The sequence below is a fragment of the Eulemur rufifrons genome, chromosome 16 (assembly GCF_041146395.1).
Source record: "Eulemur rufifrons isolate Redbay chromosome 16, OSU_ERuf_1, whole genome shotgun sequence".
Classification (NCBI taxonomy): domain Eukaryota; kingdom Metazoa; phylum Chordata; class Mammalia; order Primates; family Lemuridae; genus Eulemur; species Eulemur rufifrons.
This window is the reverse complement of record NC_090998.1, coordinates 72,920,989-72,940,180: the sequence shown is the minus strand read 5'-3', so window position 1 is coordinate 72,940,180 and position 19,192 is coordinate 72,920,989. Positions and strand designations below refer to the sequence as shown.

The following is a 19,192-nucleotide window of genomic DNA, read 5'->3' as shown; positions in this document are numbered from 1 at the left end:
CACCGCTGCAAAACCTGCAGCACCGCCCCGACCACACGCCTATTCTCCTCCCTGTTCCATTTTTCTCTGTCACAATTGCCACCATGGGACACATTTTTTATGTATTTTCTTTACTCTTTGTCTCTTTAGGTGACTTCCATAAAGGCAGATGTTTTTGTCTGTCTTCTTCTCCACTATGTCCTCGTCACAGCTCTCAGGAAATATGTCGTGAAGACCAAGAATGCCAGCATTTGCTTTTCTCAACTAACAGGAAAACACTGGTGGGCTTAATTGTCCTTGATTTTATGACCAGTATCACCCCCTTTACCATCCACATGGGCAAAGGGAGGCTTGGGGAAGTCAGTGACTTACAAGGCCACACAGCTAGTACTTGGTGCCACTGGGACATGAACACCTTTTTGGTACTGCCTTGCAGTCTGATGGCTTTTTTCCTTGTCCTTTATTCAATTATTTATGACTACAGATCATAAAGCAGTTTTTATATGGGCTGTGCAGAGCCTCATATGGCATGAACACTACAAAGTGACTTCTAACATGTTTCCCTTCTCTGTGGCCTCACGTTTTTATCGTGGGACATAAATATACTAGTGATGGGTCTCCCAAACCCGTGTGGGCAAAGAATAATCGCAGGAAGTCTGAGTTCATGGTGAAGGAAGCAGCCCACAACCCAGAGATCAGCTGGTCTCCATCAGGGTCTGAGTGTGCCCAAGAGGCCCTTGTTTTAGGTTTCTGCTAAGACATGTCACCTCCATATTTGAGAAAAGAATGACAGCTCATTCATCAATGGGTCTAGAGAGTTTGCTTGCAGATGCTACAGTCTAAATGTATGGCTAGAACAAAAGCTATCAAGACTCATTAGGATTATAGACAATGGTGTGTTCAACGCTTTGACATTCAAACAGGCACATGGATGGATTCTGCCAGCTATTTTGGAGACATTACGCTTGGACTCGCAGAACCAGCTTTGTTTATCTTCTATTTAAAGTGAAGATCAGAAGATCCATGAGAGATTCCACTCTGGCCTCTGGTTTAGCAAAGAATTACCAAAATCAGGTAAAGAAAGCAGCTAGGACGGCCAGCTGACTTACACGAACTTTCTTAGAAGAGGAGGCGATGGTGTTTGCAGTCGTGATGTTTGTAATCTTGCAAAGGATGGTGGTCAGATCTTGGTTCCTAGTAATGTCTTCGAAACTGCAGTTTAATTGCTCATTTTCCCCATGGAAGAGAGTAATTTCAATGTCTCTCTGGGAAATGTTGAAGTTATCATTTTCTTTCTGTGAAGAGCAGAAGGAAGGTGAAGAAATCAGGCAGACATGCGGAAGCAAAAGCACACCTTTCCAGTCGAGGGGCGGGGGAACATCCCCCCCAAAAAGAGACACATACTTGAATTTTTACTTCCAACTCTTTGTCCACCTCAGATTCTACCCGATACCCTGTAAATCGGGGGTCCTCGAGGTACTGCAAGGTTATACAGTCCAAGTAGGTGTCTTGTACTCTCAGCTTCACAGTGACATTTGTGCGCGCTTTTGAACTCTTTAAACTGGGAGCTAGGAAGCTGCAGTTAGTCTCCATGCAGTATTGAGAGACCTGGGAGAGAAGATAAGAGCATTTTAATAACTTCACTAGTGAATCGCAGGCCTGGTCTCTAAGAGCTAAGCGACCTGGGCAGCTGAACTTCTCAGTGCTTCTGTTTTCTCATCTGTAAAATGGGGACAGCAATACTACATACCTCCCAGCATTATGTTAGATGAAATGAGATACGGCTCATTAAAGTAAGTGAGGGCTAAATAAAATGAGATTACACATGTAAAAACGCTTAGAACAGTACCTCTCAACCTATGTGTGCTAATATTATCGTTAATATTATTAGTGATGAAGACAGCTGTCCAGGAGGTCATGTCATGAGGAAAGAGACTACACAGAAAGAATGAGGCTAGAGAAAGGGGAAGATTTTGGTCCCAAGGGCTTCAGTGTCCTTCAAGTTAGCCCGTCTGAGTCCCAGGAAACCACGAGGAGGGAAGAGAAGACCCCTCGGCGAGGCCGGCCCCGACCTATTGCTGCGGCCGAATCACTCTTGGCTGGGGAACCTCCGGCAGGGCTGTCGCAGACGTTACTAACCACAAGCAGGAAAAGGCTTTTCAGGCGTAAAACAGGAGAAAACAAAAGCAAAAGGAACGGGTCGCCTGTGAAATGAAGAGCGTGAAAACTGGAAACAATGCAGAAAAGGTGGCCCGATGTACAGGTTTGCTTTGTAAAAAAACAGCATAAATGTCCTGTCCTTTTCAGGTGTACAGAGAGACAGGCAGGGGAATTTGACGGCGTAGGGGATGTGGGCAAACACTGTGAAGAAGAGCAATTATAACTCGTAAAAAGAAATTCGTCCGGTGTAGAGAACTGTTCCTCCCCCGGCCCTGACACTGGTGTCTACGAAAGAGGACAGGAAGAGGCACAGGGGAGAAAATCGGACGCAGAGAGCTGAGACCTGGGCCAGCACGACCTTCCTCCCACCGTAACATCTTTCCAAACTGCAGCCCACAGCCTCCCTCTCACGTTCCTGTCGACAGGATGAAAACCACCACCTCAGCTGCCTCCGCTTCTCCGGCAGCCTGAACTGCTAGCAGGCTGGCCTTCCACTGACCATGCCTTCTAGAAGGATGACCAGCGACAGGATCATCCCGACCTCATCATGTCCTCCAGACTCTACATTTCCAAACTAGTGACCACCTCCCACGATCCGAAATACTCTTTCTCTCTAGTTTCTGAGCAACTTCTCAGCTACCTTCGCTGGCCAACCTTTCGCTTCTGAAAATGAGGCTTTTGTGCCACACCCCAACTTACGTGCTCTTTTCTTCCTCCTTTGTGCTCTCACTCCCATGGTGTGGCCCCCACTCTCCCCTCCCCTGAATGACAAAGACGAGCTGATCACCTCTAGCTTTGCCCCAGCCTAGCCCTCAAGACCTGCCCTGCTGACCACAGCCCGATGGACCCGCTGTCAGCCCGAAGGTCAAATACACCTGCACAGTGGCATGAGCATCTCTGCAGGGTCTGCAGAATCAGGGGCAGAGTTTTCAGTCTGACACTCCTTTATGTGGCCCCAAGCTGCAGACATCCTTCATTCCATCCCTATTTAATGTCTCTTTGATGTGGAGACACATGGCGCCCTCTTGGACTCAACAGGGTTTCTGAGCGGGAAAGGAACCGGAGGACCTAGGGCTTCCACGCCGTGCTGTCAACTTTCCATCCCAGTGTGGGTTTGCCACCTCCCCCCATGAAGGCAATATGACTATCACATTTATCTTGTGTCCCTACACCCAGCAAAACATTTTGCCCACAGTAGGTGCTCAATAAATTCTACTTGATTTGGGAACAGCGTTTGGGAGGGAGAGCAAGTCCACTGACAAATGCAGGCAGTGCCTCTGGCCCGAATGTCAACGTAGACGAATCCATCAACCCGATATGTTCGCATCACAGAGACAGAGCCTGGAATCAGATACAGTGTGAGGCTTGGAACAGGTTCTGAAGCGTGTCAGCGGGTGCGTGCGTGCGTGCCAAGGCCGTCAGGATGATGTAGCGGGAGGCCTTCTGAATCCGGGCCCGAGCCCACACTGGCTCCACGCGGGGACGAGGTCTGCAGCCGCTCTTACATCTTCCAGCCGTGGCAGGAAGTGGTTGGGCAGGGCCCCAGAGAGGCTGCTGCCCTCACGTCTCTTATCAAGGAAAGGGAGAAAGGGGAAGAGAGAATGGGGAAGAACATTCAGGAAGAGTGTAGAAGTGCCCTTGGAGGCCCAACTTGTATCTGAAATCCCTCATCTCCTCTCTTAGTCCTGGCATCGGAAGCTTCGATCTCGAGGCTCCCGAGATTGGGGGGAGAACTGGGCAGAGGGCGGGGGCCAGACGCCTCCTGCAGTTTCCACTGTGCGGAGATGGAAGGCGAGAGAAGGTGGGTTAGATGGCAGGGACCAGACGTGGTCAAAGAGACAAGGCAAGAGAAGGAGAAGCACATGATAAGGCTTCTGGGACTTTCACAAGTCACCTAACCTCGGGAGCAATGGGACCGCCACCACCTGCTCTTCACAGCAATGCTATTCTTTCCATCACACCTTAACCATTCACGAGGCATTTTCACACATATTCCTAAGCATTGTCTCATTAGAGTGACTTGCCACAAATCACACGAGGAGACAATGGCAGGTCTTGTCATACCAAGTTCTTTTCTCTTTCTTTTGTGCCACAACTAGAAACATTCAACTACAAGTATAAGGTTCATTATTTCCATTATAGCACAGATAGTATATATCATAAAATAGGTAGTTTATTTAATACCCAAGTCATAGAAAGAAAACATACCCCCAACATGGTATAGTGTGAGGAAAACAAAATCATCCTTGAAAATAACTATTATTAAAAAGCAGCTGAAGACTTACATTTATGTTTCCTTTTACCTCATGAGAAATGATTAAGTTGTCAATTACATCAAAATTTCTGCCCGTGATGATTATATTTTGACCACCGCTGCAAGGAACAAAAAAACCAACAATAAGGGTTTCATCGTAAACTCACTGGCATTTTGCATTTATGAACAAAGCTATCAATTTATTCACATTTTAATATTAAACACAGTTATGTTTGAGAGCAAATTAACTAATTTCAATTTCAAATGCAAGACAATTTTAGAAGTCTTTTCAGGATATTGGCCACAAATTCATGGTTTTCAAGATGTATAAATATAAAAATTCAGGTCAGATCCTATTTTAATTCTAGGAAAATGCCCAAATTCTTTAATAGACTTTGAATTTTGTGGTGTCATGTTGGCACCTATAATCAGATCAGCAGCTGTACCTTGAAAAGGTCTCACTAAACAGAATTTTGTTTGATTGCTGTTTAATCTATATGAAGATGCTTCAATCTAACAATTTTCAAAATCCAACTCCTACCAATTATATTTTATTTAGGGAGACAGGGAACGCTTTGGACAAGGTAAAATTATAAATGACACTAAAAGTGTAAGTCCTAGTAGGTAAACCGTATAAATAACAGCTCCATTCAATCTCTCCAAAGCCAAGCCAAATAATTCCACGTATTCTCAGTGCATAATCACATATAAGCAAAGCAGCCGTTGGGTGTGAAATAAACAGCTGGCCACGCTGTCACTGCCCTCACACCCCTGTTCATGTAGGTCACCAGGCACTCATTCTCGGGGACCAGAGCCTGAGTATGTCAGGTCCAAAGCCAGCTGAGCCCCTGATGACAAGCCTAGGCGGTGGGCAGGAGCTGCCCAATTTGTGTAGGGCAGAGGCAAGACATTGAACCCTGACTCCTCCAGCCGCAGCGGGAGGGGCTGAGTTGGCCTCGTGCCCACAGCCATTACTAGAAAACCGAGCAAGGCCAGACTGCAGAGCCACATTCCTGCTCAAAGCGCAGCGACCCAGGACCAACCAAGACATACAGGCTCAGAATGGCACAGGTGGCAGGGCAGCGAGGAGCCTCTTAATTGATAGCAAAGTAGGATTCCGTGGTGGCCCAGAGCACAGCAGCCTGGGCCAGGCTGCCCCGGAGCCTGGGGCAAGTTGTTCGAACCCTCTTTCTGCCTCAGTTCCCTCGTCTGCAAAAGGGACGACCTGTAGTAGATCTCTTATGTTGTGAGGATAACCTGGTGAATGGATTAACACACCAGGCACGTGGTGAGTGCCACACCAGTGTCTGCTTTTATATATAGGATGGAATTAGTCCCAGGGTAGGGGAGTGAGTGTCATGCTAGAGCCTTGGTTTTGAAATTTCAGTTTTCCCTATTCCACCGTTAGGTACTGAACTGTGTCTCTACAAAATATGTATGTTGAAGCCCTAACCCCCAGCACCTCGGAATGTGACTCTATTTGGAGATGGGAGCGATTAAAGAGGTAATTAGGTTAAATGAGGTCTTTGGGGTGGGCCCTAATCCAATATGACTGGTGTTCTCATCAGAAGGAGAGATTAGGACACAGACCACACACAGGGGAGACCATGTGATGACAGAGGGAGACGACAGCCATCTACAAGCCCAGGACAATGGCCTCAGAAGAAACCAACCCTGCCAACACCTTGACTTCAGACTCCAGCCTCCAGAACTGGGAGGAAATAAATTCCTGTTGCTTAAACAACTGTGGTACTTTGCTACGGCAGTCGTAGCAAACTAACAGCCGCCTCTCACTTGATCTTAAATAAGAATATTAGAAGTGATTTTTTTTCTTTTTTCTCTTCTTTTTTCCTCTCTTTCCTTCTTTTTTAACAAGGCTTTGTAGTTTTATCCAGAGAGTATTTTGAAAATTAGCTTCATACTGTGTTAGGTAAAGAAAATATTTTTAAATTCTAAAATCTGAATGAGAATTTAAATTCAACTAGGGAGAATGTGTATTGCAGCACTATTCACGATAGCCAAGATATGGAATCAACCTACATGGCCATCAGTGGATGAATGGATAAAGTAAATGTGGTATATATATACACAACAGAATACTATTCAGCCTTAAAAAAGAATGAAAGCATGTCATTTGCAACATCATGGATGGAACTGGAGGATATTATGTTAAGTAAAATAAGCCAGGCACAGAAAGACAAATATTGCATCTTTTCAATTCTATGTGGAAGCTAAAAAAGTTGGTTTCATGGAGATGGAGAGTAGAATGATGGTTACCAGAGGCTGAGAAGTGGGGTATAGAGAGGTTGGTTAATAGGTATAAAGTTACAGTTAGAAGCGATAAGATCTAATGTTTGGTAGCACAATAGGGTGACTGTAGTTAATAATCATTCACCGTATGTTTCAAAATAACGAGAAGAATGGAATTGGAATGTTCCTAACACAAAGAAATGATAAATGTTTGCGGTGATATATATCCCAGTTATCCTGATTTGATCATTACATTGTATGCCTATATCAAAACATCACATGTACCCCATAAATATGTACAACTACTATATATACATAATTTTTTTTTTTTTTTTGAGACAGAGTCTCACTCTGTTGCCCAGGCTAGAGTGAGTGCCGTGGCGTCAGCCTAGCTCACAGCAACCTCAAACTCCTGAGCTCAAGCGATCCTCCTGTCTCAGCCTCCCGAGTAGCTGGGACTATAGGCATGCGCCACCATGCCCGGCTAATTTTTTCTATATATATTTTTTAGCTGTCCATATAATTTCTTTCTATTTTTAGTAGAGATGGGGTCTCGCTCTTGCTCAGGCTGGTCTCGAACTCCTGAGCTCAAACGATCCGCCCACCTTGGCCTCCCAGAGTGCTAGGATTACAGGCGTGAGCCACCGCGCCCGGCCTATATACATAATTTTTTAAAAAAAATAATAAAATGATAAAAAAAATTCAGCTAGGGAGAGAACTTTTTTCCCCCTTAATATATTGGATTCATCTGAAGAGTTCATTTTGGAATTTCAATTTCTCACTTAGGAAACATCTTTAAAAGCTGATACTGCTTTTCATTTTGATAGTTCCCAATATTTCCCCAAAGAATTCAAAACAGCTTACTGTCATGGTTATAAAATGAAATTTGTAAGAAAGAAGCTTTTTACCACGAGCAGGAGTGGCACAAAGTGAAGAGTATTACATATTGGCATCAGAAACCTAGGCCAGGAATTGCTACTTCAATTGAACAAATTAGCGGTGAGTTTCCTGGTAGCCAAAGTGAAAAGAAAAACAGGATGTGCTCACAGTGTTCCCTGTGACAGTGGGAATCAACCAACTTGGCAAGTATGCATTTTTCTAGGAGTAAATCCTGAGAGGAACCCTGTGAGAGGAATTTAGAATGACTAGTATTTCTGAATTTCTTTGCGTGAAATCCATGATCTTTATGCATATGACCCTTAACCACAATGAGAAAAAAATATTAAGAATCTAGAAAGTACCTGATCCAGGTGGTAGCAGGAAATATAAGGGAACAGTGTGGCAGAGCAATGTAGGATAAGAATCCCACGGAAGAGCAGTTCCCCCCATCGAACTGGATACACACATCCTTCATTTCCTTCCGGCTTGATGGAAGAGAGAATTTCATGTGGGTGTCATTTAGCACGTGGCTAACCTGTATCCTAGAAAGAGGTAGAAAAGAACTCTTACATGACACAGACACTTAGCACAGTTGATTACCCAAGGTGACGGCGTATGGATCTCACTTGAACTACAACCCTTCGTGAACAGCTGCAGGGAACTACTTACCCAGTTTGGGTATTTGGGGCTGAGTTCCTCTTTCCTTTGAACATTTTTATCTTTGTATTTGCATATCCCTTAGAAGTGGGAAAGGAAGGAGATGTAACCATTACCCTCAAGAAGCCTCACAAAAAGCAGAACATGGACTCAATAAACTATATTAAGAATTATGGTTAATTTTGTTAAGTATGATAATGGCACGACTCTTACCTGCTAGAGATATCCTGAAGTATCTAGGAGTGAAAGGATATCGTGGCTGGGTATATGCTTTTAAGAAACTCCAGCTGCTACTCCATCCTCCACTGCCCCCACCCCCCACAAAAACCCCCAGACAAGATAGATGAAACAAGACTGGCAAAATATTGATACATTTTGAAGCTGGAAATGAGTACAGAGAGGTTCATTCCACTCATCTCTCTTGTACATGAGCGAAATTTTCCATAATAAAAATCTTAAAAAAAAGACAAGAAGTCCCAGTTAAGCACTGGGGCGGGGCGGGGGTGGTGCAGAACCCAACCCCAGACAGAGATGGGAATTCTGCAGTTCAAAGAGCAGAGGGCCTATGCCAAGAGCCCAGGGCTCTCAGAATCAATTGGCATCTCAGCCAACCTGCCGGCTAAGGAGCCTCCAGGCTGGGAATTAGCTGGGCCTGTCTTGGGCGCTCCTCACATCCCACGGGACTTGGTCCTTCATGCCCTTCGGGAAGTCAAAGCAAAGCCTTCTGCGGGGTTCCCTCTGTAACCTGCAGCTTCCTCTGTGTGGCGTGTGTACAATGACCCTCTAATGCATAAATCATTAAGACTGGGGTGTGTCTGACTAATGCTCAATATAATTATGCTACACGAGAATCTATTATTACTACTTAAAGGACATGTGCATGGTTATTAACTGTAATGCTATTACCCTTACAAAAAGGCAAATTCAAAAATGTTGGAGTCAATTTGTACTTATATCACCTCAGATGTACATTTTAAGGTTTATATTTAGAGCAAAGTTTTAGGAAATTCATGGTAAAATAGCTAATCATTAAAATTCAAACTTGTTTATAAATTTTGGAAGGAGAGTGGTGGGAATGTAGGTCAGTCCACTATTATACCTGTACTTTTCTCTTTAAAATAATTACACATTTTAAAAGTACCATATTAAAGGAGCTTGGGATTACGGCATGGGCTCAGATATAGGATTACCTGAGTATTATGTTGACTGCTCGTGAACTTGGGTTCACCACACAGATGTGGTTACTGAAATGCTACATGCAGAAAGGTCTCTTAGTCATTTAATTTAATAACTGCAGTATCTTAAGACACACTCAGAATTAAAATGAGGGCATAAAGAGTCAGATATGGGTAATGCTCTGAAAAACTACTTATTTTCCAAGAAGTTGATTGCCTTTCAGTGAATACACAGGTGTCTAACCTCACAGATTTCACTACACTAAAGGAAAGATTTTTGCAATAAGGTATTTAGCCAGGATAAACGGCACCAAAAAAACCTATGTTGCATAGAGACAGCCTCTAATGGGCGCTTGATAATTCTGGTACATAGCAGAGCACAGGAAAGCCACCGATGAGCAGCTTTTCTCATCAAGATCACAGATATCCCAAATTTACTGCTATGAGGGGAAGGGGATGGCAGTGATGTGCAGCAAATGAATTAAAACAGAAGTGCAGTAAATAAGCACGGCAGATTAGAATGCTGTACAAATCTGTTTTAGTTGTTAAAAACCAAAACATCGCGCTTCAGCAGATTGTCTGAAATGCATTTCCATGATGAAAATAAGCTCAGTATTATATTTCATGTAGACTGTAACATCTTTTACTTCAAATTAGCCCAAACTTATAAAAGTTAACAAGCAGAAAACTCAAATAACGTGTTACGTTATTATTATTACATCTCTTTTTTGGGGGGGAGGTAACAATTTGCACAAGAACAACAGTGAGAAACTGAAACTTTTTTCGTGAAATTCCATTGATAGGATGAGTTGGGGAAGAAGTCAAGGAAACAATAATGTTCAAGAGTTACATTGACCAGATATTTATGTTTGGGCATTTGGTTCTTTTTCCTACTAATGTGTATATGTGTATATACATATATATAAAAAATAGTAATTTAATTATTGGAGACTGAAACCAGTAAAGAGCAGGCTACAAAGAATAAAATTTCCACATACGATGTATCTGAAAGTTTCTTTTTTCAACTTTGATCAGTGCATTGGAAGAGTTGTTCCATAAAATTCTCCATCAAATTCTGAGTGGTCAACTATTTTTCTAAATGCATCATCTCAAAAATGATGTTTGCTACTCTGCCTACTTGGTTTTGTTACCAAAAATGAATCAAGATCCAAAACAGGCAACATTCTGAAATTATTGTGTACTGAGGTTTTTTGGGGGTAACATGGGGCAGATTCTCTTATAATACATTTCACATTTGTTGTCAAAATTATTTTATTTATTAGAATGATATCAAATACTCAGACTAATCGGGCCACTTTGGTGCATAGAAATGACTTGATAATATAAAGGTTACATCCTTTGGTGTAGGTTTTAGCTTTACATTACCAAGGATAAATGACTGAGTTGAATAAAATGAGCATTTCAACTTACACATCCTTATCACAAGTACTGGTTCCTTTCAGGATCATGGTGATGTTCGACGCCCGGGTAAAGTTTGCTCCTGTCACTATCACATTACTTTTCCCTAAGGTTGATACTTTCTGTGGCTCAATGGACTTAATGGAGAAGACCTATTGGAAACAGAAGAGTAAAACACGAGATCAAAGCTAAGAAATGGCATCGTTCCAAAAAAAAATCTGTTTATGTGCTGCAGTTAGAAGAAATCACTGGGAAATTACAACATTTTGCAAACACAAGCAGACAGTGTTTAATGAAATCAATGAATTCAAGGAAGAGTGCTGGAGATTCATGTCTCTCAACATGAGACAGCATGAGGTCAAACCAATTAGTCTTTGTCTCAGAAGACAGTCGAAAATGCAGTCGAAGAGTCTGACATTCTGTCTGAAGAGGGAGGTGTCACTAGAATTTTGAAAATGCTCACTGCCTTACAGCCTCTAGAGCCTGGCAATTTAAGCAAAATAAAGGAAAAGGAAAGGAGTCCATTGAGCATAGGGTAATGACAGACTCATCATGAAGGTGAAATACATGTCATTCCAGATAAATTTGATTCCCAAGAAAGCAGTTCATATTTATTTATATATATATATATATATTTTTTTTTTTTTTTTTCAGTTAGGCTATTTGAATCAAGCAGTACACTGAGTACACTTGCAGGGAAAAACAAAACAAAACAAAACCCCAAAACCTCAAGAAATCAATCTGTTCAGTGACCTAATATCAAGCAGTTAGATGCCTAGACCATTGTGGCCAACTGTTTCTTTCTCACGGTTTTCAGATACCACGATCTCCTTCTTGCCAACTAGTTACAGGCTTTATCAAGCCTACCGTCAGGCACGTGTCCCTGGGAGTCACCTGATACTTGCCTCACATCATGTAGGCAAATGCCACCTTACTTCTCCATTTCCAATGTCCAATCAAATTCCTCCTTTTAGAAACAAAGCCCTTCATTTGATGGCAAGATTCATTTTCCCTTTTCAGGACAAAAAAAAAATCCTGATTTCTTTAGCTTTTCTCCTACAGATATTATTATCTATCATTTTGACCACTTCATTGTCCTTCTGTAGACCATTTCCAGCAAGTCTGTATTCTTCTGTAACACGGTGACCAAAGCAGGACATAAGATCCTAAGATTCTGGCTAATGTAAAGTACAGCAGATCTTTAGCATGAGTGAACATCATACACATTTGATATTTGAAAATGACCCCAAGGTCCAGAGATGCTTAATCATGTGACATTTGGCTGAACCATAAATGCTGAGTGCATCCACTCGGAGGACCGAGTGCAGGAGGAAGCCACTGGAGAGCTCCTGTGATGTCCAACACCTGCCTAACACCTGCTTCTTGAAGCAACGGAGCAGCCTCTGCTCCTTTGTGTGTGCAGCGCTCATCAAGATAGCCATGCTGGGCCGCGGGGGCTGGCCGTGCTGCTGCAACGCTGTTTCCTCCTCCTGTTCCTCAGCACACACGGGAGCTGGATGGCAGAGCAGTGCCCATCACTCACCGACGCTTTGGATTGGTTTTGCAGATTGAGGTAAATTCATCGTTAATGTCATCACAGCAATGATGTAACGTGACAGAGAATTGATCTCAGCAGCAGAATTTATTTTAATCACTTTGTAAAGGACTTCAGCCCCGTATTTATAGAATCACTGAGGGCCTGAAAGGGTCACTTTAATTATTCTGTTATACTTGACTGCATTTTATGGGGGAAATTATCTGCTAGAGTGGTACTTGGAAAGGGGGGATTAGCAAAGACTTCAAGATAAATCTCTCGCAAATGTCAAGTGTGTGTTATATAGCAAAAGGCTTACTCTTTGCTCTTGCACGGTGGCAGCTAAGAGAACAAGTATTTATTGAGCACCTACAGGGTCCTCAGGCCAGCAGTAGATGTCGCGGGGACACATGATCTATGTGTGCACTACATCAGGAGCTGGCAAACCACAGCCTGGGGGCCAAATCCTATCTACTACCTGTTTGGGTATGGCCCATGAAAAAATGTCAAAAGCGGAATAATATTTCATGACATAGGAGAACACACGAAATTCAGATTTCAGCGCCCACAAATATTTGTCTGTGTTGCGTCTCTGGCTGCTTTTGCACTACAGCGGCAGAAGTGAGTAGCTGTAACAGAGACCATACGGCCGGCAAAGCCTAAAATATTTACTGTCTGGCTCTCTGGAGAAAACATTTGCCGACCTCTGCTGTAGTGGAGTCCACTATCTTCTTAGGGAGGCAAGATAGAATTTTTTTTTTTTTAATGTAAACTTCAGTGCAGACTCAACATGTACCTGCAGGTCAACTCTGACTGCCGGGTTTCTTTTCTTTCTAGATAGTCCTTCCCACTTCTTGTATTTATACTGTTGGTGTGTGCTCAAGCAAAATTTTCAAACACGCCAAGTAAATGCTACTTCTCTACTCCCAGTAGAGGATAAAGAGAGCCTTGTAACTAACATGAAAAAGATTGTGTAAGGGAGTTATATTCTGCTCCTTAAATGGCTCCACAAACACCATCAGAGGACCGGCTACACCATCTGATTAACTTTTTATTTCCCTGAGTAGAGACAGCCTTGCTCCTTCAAAAGGATTTCATTTTAAAGGCTTATTGTTTAGAGAAGTGTCCCTTGGCTGCCTAGGGTGGAATCCAGCTCTGGACTATCTCGTGAAAGCAGATGCTTCCAGTCTGCTTTCAAAGAGGGTCAGATTAGTTGTCTTTTGTTTGCTGGTAGAATCTCTTTTAATCTCAATAAGTGGCTTAAAGAGCTACCAAGAGGACCCCCCTAAATAAACAGCGCAGGCATAAGACAATATAAAAGAAAAAAAAAAAAGATAGGGGGCTCTATGGCTGCACTGTAGGGCTGCAATAGTTCTTAGAATCACATTTTCTATTTTTATTGATAAAGATTTTGAAAAATCCACTACAGACAAAAAGACACAGAACAATCTCCCCAAAAGGTTCAGCACATTCAATATTTTAGATCAATATTTGTATTTGAATCAAGAGTCGATTCAGGACCTGACATAAAGTAGCCAGCCCCACAAGCTGACACAGAGAAGGGGTTAATTTAAAAACATAATCGAGCTTGATACAAAGAGACAATCTCTTACAGCCCTACAGTGAGATTTGTCCCTCACCCTATGTCCAAGGGTTTCCATAGATCCAATCGAAGTACCATTGACTGTAACCACCATAGCTCTACGTTGTCCGGCAATTAGCCTCGGAATAGTCTACTTCCTGTTAGTTACATCTTAAAGACTTAAGGGTTATTTTTAAATGGCTGCACAATTTGAGATTATTTAATGAAATATTACGAGCTGTGGTTTTCACCCTCTATTTTGTATAAGAAAGCACATTAGAAAATGGTTAATTAGGTGATTTATATAATACCCAATTATTTTTATTTTTTATTTTTAACTAAGTCATTACAAGATATCAGAAATAGCACAACCACTAAGAACTAGTTATCTTTGAAAAGGTCTAAGAGGATTTCTCCTGACAGTAAGAGTAGCTTTTGTGAAGTCTGACGTCAACACAATTCAAATTACCATGACATTAATGGAGAAAATACTGCTATGATTGAAAAGGATATTGGAAAGAGGTGCATTAGGAAGGCTCAGTTTATTAAGACCAAATTGTACTCTATTAATCTGTTACAAAAAAAAAATCTGAATATAGCAAAGCTCTCTGTAGGCCTGGACCTGAATCAACACTCAGTAAAACGTCTCTCAGATTTTCACTCATGAAATTAGTTCAAACAGGACTGGATAAAAAGTCCCATGGATTCAAAACCAGCTGGAAATCTGAAACCAAAGGACATTAGAGAGATGAAAGGTAGCACAACTAATTAAAGGAAAGTGTCCTGTAGGGCCCTACAGGGGTGAGCATTTGGTTCAGAATTATTTAACATCTTTATTAATGACTGAGAAGAGGACGGAAGTAACGTATGAACCAATGTATAAATCAAGAAGGGTGCTAACCAGCAGTGGAGACGGGAAAGCGTAAAAGGAAGCGAGATATGGAAAAAAAACAGCAAAATATAATTCTGCCAAAGGAAAATTAGAGAGTTAAAGGGAACAAAAAGGCTATTCATTTGATGCTCAGCTGCCGGGGCAAATGCCTCTGCACGGGGGCCCCTTGTGCAGGCGCCAGGGACTTGGGAACTGTCAATAGTTCAGCAATGCCTCCTGACATAGACCTGGAGACTTGCAGGGACAAGATGACAGACCAGTGCCCTGTGTGAAGAGATCAAGACTCAAGTAAAGCTGACCTGGCCCAGGGTTGGGCTGCCAAGGCTCCCTCCTGAAGGGCCATTGAACCTTCTGAGTGTGGCTCTTCAGAACTGGACTAAGTGACCAGCACTCCATGACTGCAATAGTATCTCATTCCCTGATTCCAACTTAAATCCAGCACTCACAATCCACCCCTGGGCCAAGTTTCAACGTGAGCATGCAATTCTTGCTGCTCTCTGTTCTAAGGGCCTCGGTTGCCCAGCTAAGCCTCTTCTGCTCTCCCTGTCTTAGAGACAACGCCCAGCCTTGCCGGAGTCTGACTCTTTCCCTCTGACCACACCCTAACCTACCCCTCTCCTCTCGCCTCTTTGATGCTAATACACTCCCCTCACAGCCTGGCCAAGGCTGGAGGTCTTGCTCCCACCCACAGGCTTTGACATCCTAATGCCAAGAGAAGCCAATATGAGTTTCCTCCCTTTGACACTGACTTGTATCATAAATACTACATGGTTTAACCCTTGTTTATATTCAATTTAGGTCAGACAATGTAGGGTAGTGGTTAATACTGTGTTGAGTCAGATTGCCTGGGTTCAAATCTCTTATCCACTGTTTACTACCTGCTTACTCTCTCTCAGCCAAAATTTCCTTATCTATAAAATGGGGAAAATATGTCCATTGTGAGGCTTACATAAAGAAATACTCTGAGCTCAGGGCATAGCATAGGTTCAAGGAATATCAGCTACCACTATTCAATTTAGTACATTCTGGCATTCTTGCTTATATCTTTTTGTGTTGTGCACAGTCAACTGTTTCATGAAAATGACTCTTACTTCCTCCAAAATAGTATAAGTTCTAAAATGTAAGCTCCATGCGGACACACATTTTTGCCTGTCTGTCTAGCACATAGTAGTTGCTCAATAAACACATTTCAAATGAATGCTTGGAATTGAATCCTATCGTACCTAGCACAGTGCTAGGCCCAGAGAAGCTACTCAACAAGGTATATGTGAAATTTAATTTCCCTTCTGAAGGCAAGGTCTTCAAAAGAGTTCACTTGGATTGCCTGTGAGAGATTAAAATGCACATTCAAATGTGAGGGAGGAAGAGGAGAGGAGACTGCAAGGAAGAGAAAGAAAGAATAATTTGAATGCAAATTCCTCAAGAGCAGGAGGCACGGCTTTGTATGGTTTATTTCTGCCCTATAGCGGTGAACATATTGAGAGTAATAAAAAATATTAGAATGACATCATATCATAACAGATCTTCACAACCTTTCCTTGAATGCACGAAAGAGAGGGCAGCTATCTTGGCCATCAGTGGCTGAAGGCACCACGTATAAGATTGTTAAGAAATGGAAAGAGAAGTGATTAGGGCAGAGTGACAGGGCCAGTGCTCCCTGACATGGTTTCACTCCTAAATGTGTGTGGTGTGGGGAGGAAGGACAGAGAGAGAGATAGACAGACACTGGCCTTTATAGCTGAAAATACTCTTCATCCAAAGTCATACAGAGACTTTTGAGCTTGTTTCCCTATTTTGGTAATGCTTCTCCTTAATGTAGTCTGCTTGGTAGATGACAGCACGTGTTTCTGGATCAGGGTGTAGATAGGGGTAGGTCTTGGGGCCATGAAACAGTGTGAGGGCTACTGGCCCAGCTGGATTGAACCAGCCCCATAAGTACCACATCCTTGGATGAGCAAATTCATACATTAAAAAAAAGGTCTTGAATAGCATTCCCTTGCTGCTGAAGAACACAGTTAAAATTCCCAGGGCTGGTATGTAAGGCCCTGTACATGCAGACTCCAGGGTCATTTCAGTCTGTGTCCCATAATTTCCTATATCCTCTTCTCCAGCCAAATTGAATTACTTAGAGTTTCCTCTACTGCGTGTCCTGGAATTTTCTAGCCCTTGCCCCCACACTTTTGCTCATGTTTGTTCCTCTGCTTAGAATACCCACATGCACGTGCCTGTTCCTCAAACGTGGGCTGAAATGCCATCGCCATCCATGAATCCACCCAGCCACCAAAGAGTTAACCAAACACACTGATTGTTTTTAACTGCCAGGCACTGGGCTTAAACAAACACAAAGGACTAAGACAAGGCCCCTGGCACAGAGAGGCTCTCTGGTTTCTATACTTTCTGGTACTTTCCCTATGTTAACATTTTGAAAAAATCTTGTTATTTATGTACTCATAGATAAGATTCTTGAGACTGATGGCTAGAGATGGGCCTGATTCGTGTCCTCCTCATGGTATCCATGGAGCTCAGCATAATGGCATCTAATAGGTGCTTAATGGAGGTGCTACCTCCAGGAAGAAGCAACCCCAGTTCAGCATCCTAGAAGCCTAGGACTGTGCCTGCACCTTTCCTGCACCTGGCACGGAGGAAGCACTCGGTACATAGGTGATGTGGGGAGAGACATCAAAACAAAGCTACCAATGGCTTCTCTGGTAGGAAAAGAGTTGCAAAGACACTGGGTGCTTCGTTCAAGGCCAACAGGAGAACCCAAAGTGGAAACCAGAATGTTACACATGCCACACGATAATGAAAGCCAGTGGTGTTTCACAGAGCACGAGAAATCCCTCCTGTGAAAATAACACTCCATTCCCTACCAAACAAAAGAGAGACTGTTCTGAGTCACATATTTAAAGAAAACATTTCAGCATCAACAAAATGTCTTTCTCCAACCTCAGAAAGGTCATCCACAGAGAAACACTGAAGACAGACCTGGGCTTTTGTTTCATTTCAGCCTCCTCCTTCTCATTTGGTGACCCCAGTTCTTTTAACCACAGTTCAAAAGGTGCTGAAAGACTCAACACAGGAAACCAGGATGTAGTGACTTTTTTTTTTTTCTTTAAAATAAAAGAAGTTTAAAAAGCCACTGCCCGGACCTCAACTCAACAATAAAAAGGAACAAATTATTGATACATAAAAGAACTAGGATGAATTTCCAGAGAATTATGTTGAGTTTAAAAAGCCAATCCCCCAAAGAGTACATCTGGATGATTCCATTTATATGAAATTCTTTAAATGACAAAATTATAGAAATGGAGAACAGATTAGTGGTTGCCAGGCGTCAGAGATGGGGAGTGGGAGGGAGGAGGGAAGTGGGTGTGACCATAAAAGGGCAACCCGGGGAGCCCTGCGATGATGGAGCTGCTGTCTCTCCACTGCTGTCAATGCCAGTGTCCTGGCTGTGACACTGTGCGAGGTTTTGCAAGATGTTACTACTGTAGGAAGCTGGGTAAAAGATATAAGCATTATTTCCTGACGACTACAGGTGAATCTACGGTTATCTCAAAATTAAATGTTTATTTTTTTCTAAAATAATCTTGAAAAAGGAGAAGAAAGTTGAAGGACTCACACTTCCTGATTTCAAAATTCACCACAAAGCTATAGTAATCCAACCGCGTGGCGCCAACATCAAGGCAGATGTATAGATCAACAGGACAGAAGAGAGCACCCAGCAATAAACCCGCACATATATGGTCAAATGATTTTCAACGGGGGTGCCAAGACCATTTAATGAGAAAAGAACATTCTTTTTTAACAAACAGTGCTGAGAAAATTAGATATCCATATGCAAAAGGATGAAGTTGGTCTCTTACCTTATACCATATACAAAAATTAACTCAATGGATCAAAGACTAAAATATAAGTGCTAAAAATCTTTAGAGGTAAACACAGTGGACAAGCTTCATCACATTGGGTTTGGCAATGATTTCTTGGACCTGACACCGAAAGCACAGGCAATAGGAAAAAAAAAAAAAAAAACCAGTTGAATTGGACTTCATCAAAATTAAAAACTTCTGTATATCATAGGATGCAATCAACAGAGTGAAAAGTCAGCCTATGGAATGGGAGATATATACCATGCAAATGATATATCTGATAAGGGGTTGATATCCAGAATATATAAAGAACTTCTACAACTCAACAACAAAAAACCAAATAGCTTGATTAAAAAATGGGCAAAGGACTTAATTAGATATTTCTCTAAGGAAGGTATGCAAATGGACAGCAAGCATAAAAAGATGCCCAATGTCACTAATGATTAGGGAAATGCAAATCAAAACTACCATGAGATACCACCTGAGAGTTGTTAGGATGGCTCCTATGGAAAAAGAATCAGAAAATAACAAGTGTTGGCTAG

At 42.4% G+C, this 19,192-nt stretch overlaps 1 protein-coding gene across 1 annotated transcript in view; it reads right to left on the bottom strand.

The window, feature by feature from the left end:
- Positions 1-19,192, bottom strand: part of PLXNC1 (plexin C1) — a 136,671-nt gene that overhangs the window by 49,837 nt on the left and 67,642 nt on the right. The window contains exons 10-14 of the mRNA XM_069490067.1: positions 10,786-10,925; positions 7,885-8,064; positions 4,425-4,512; positions 1,384-1,587; positions 1,089-1,274 (exon numbers count right to left, since the gene is read on the bottom strand). Of these exons, the coding sequence (XP_069346168.1) occupies positions 1,089-1,274; positions 1,384-1,587; positions 4,425-4,512; positions 7,885-8,064; positions 10,786-10,925 (798 nt within the window). The remainder of the gene's footprint in view (positions 1-1,088; positions 1,275-1,383; positions 1,588-4,424; positions 4,513-7,884; positions 8,065-10,785; positions 10,926-19,192) is intronic.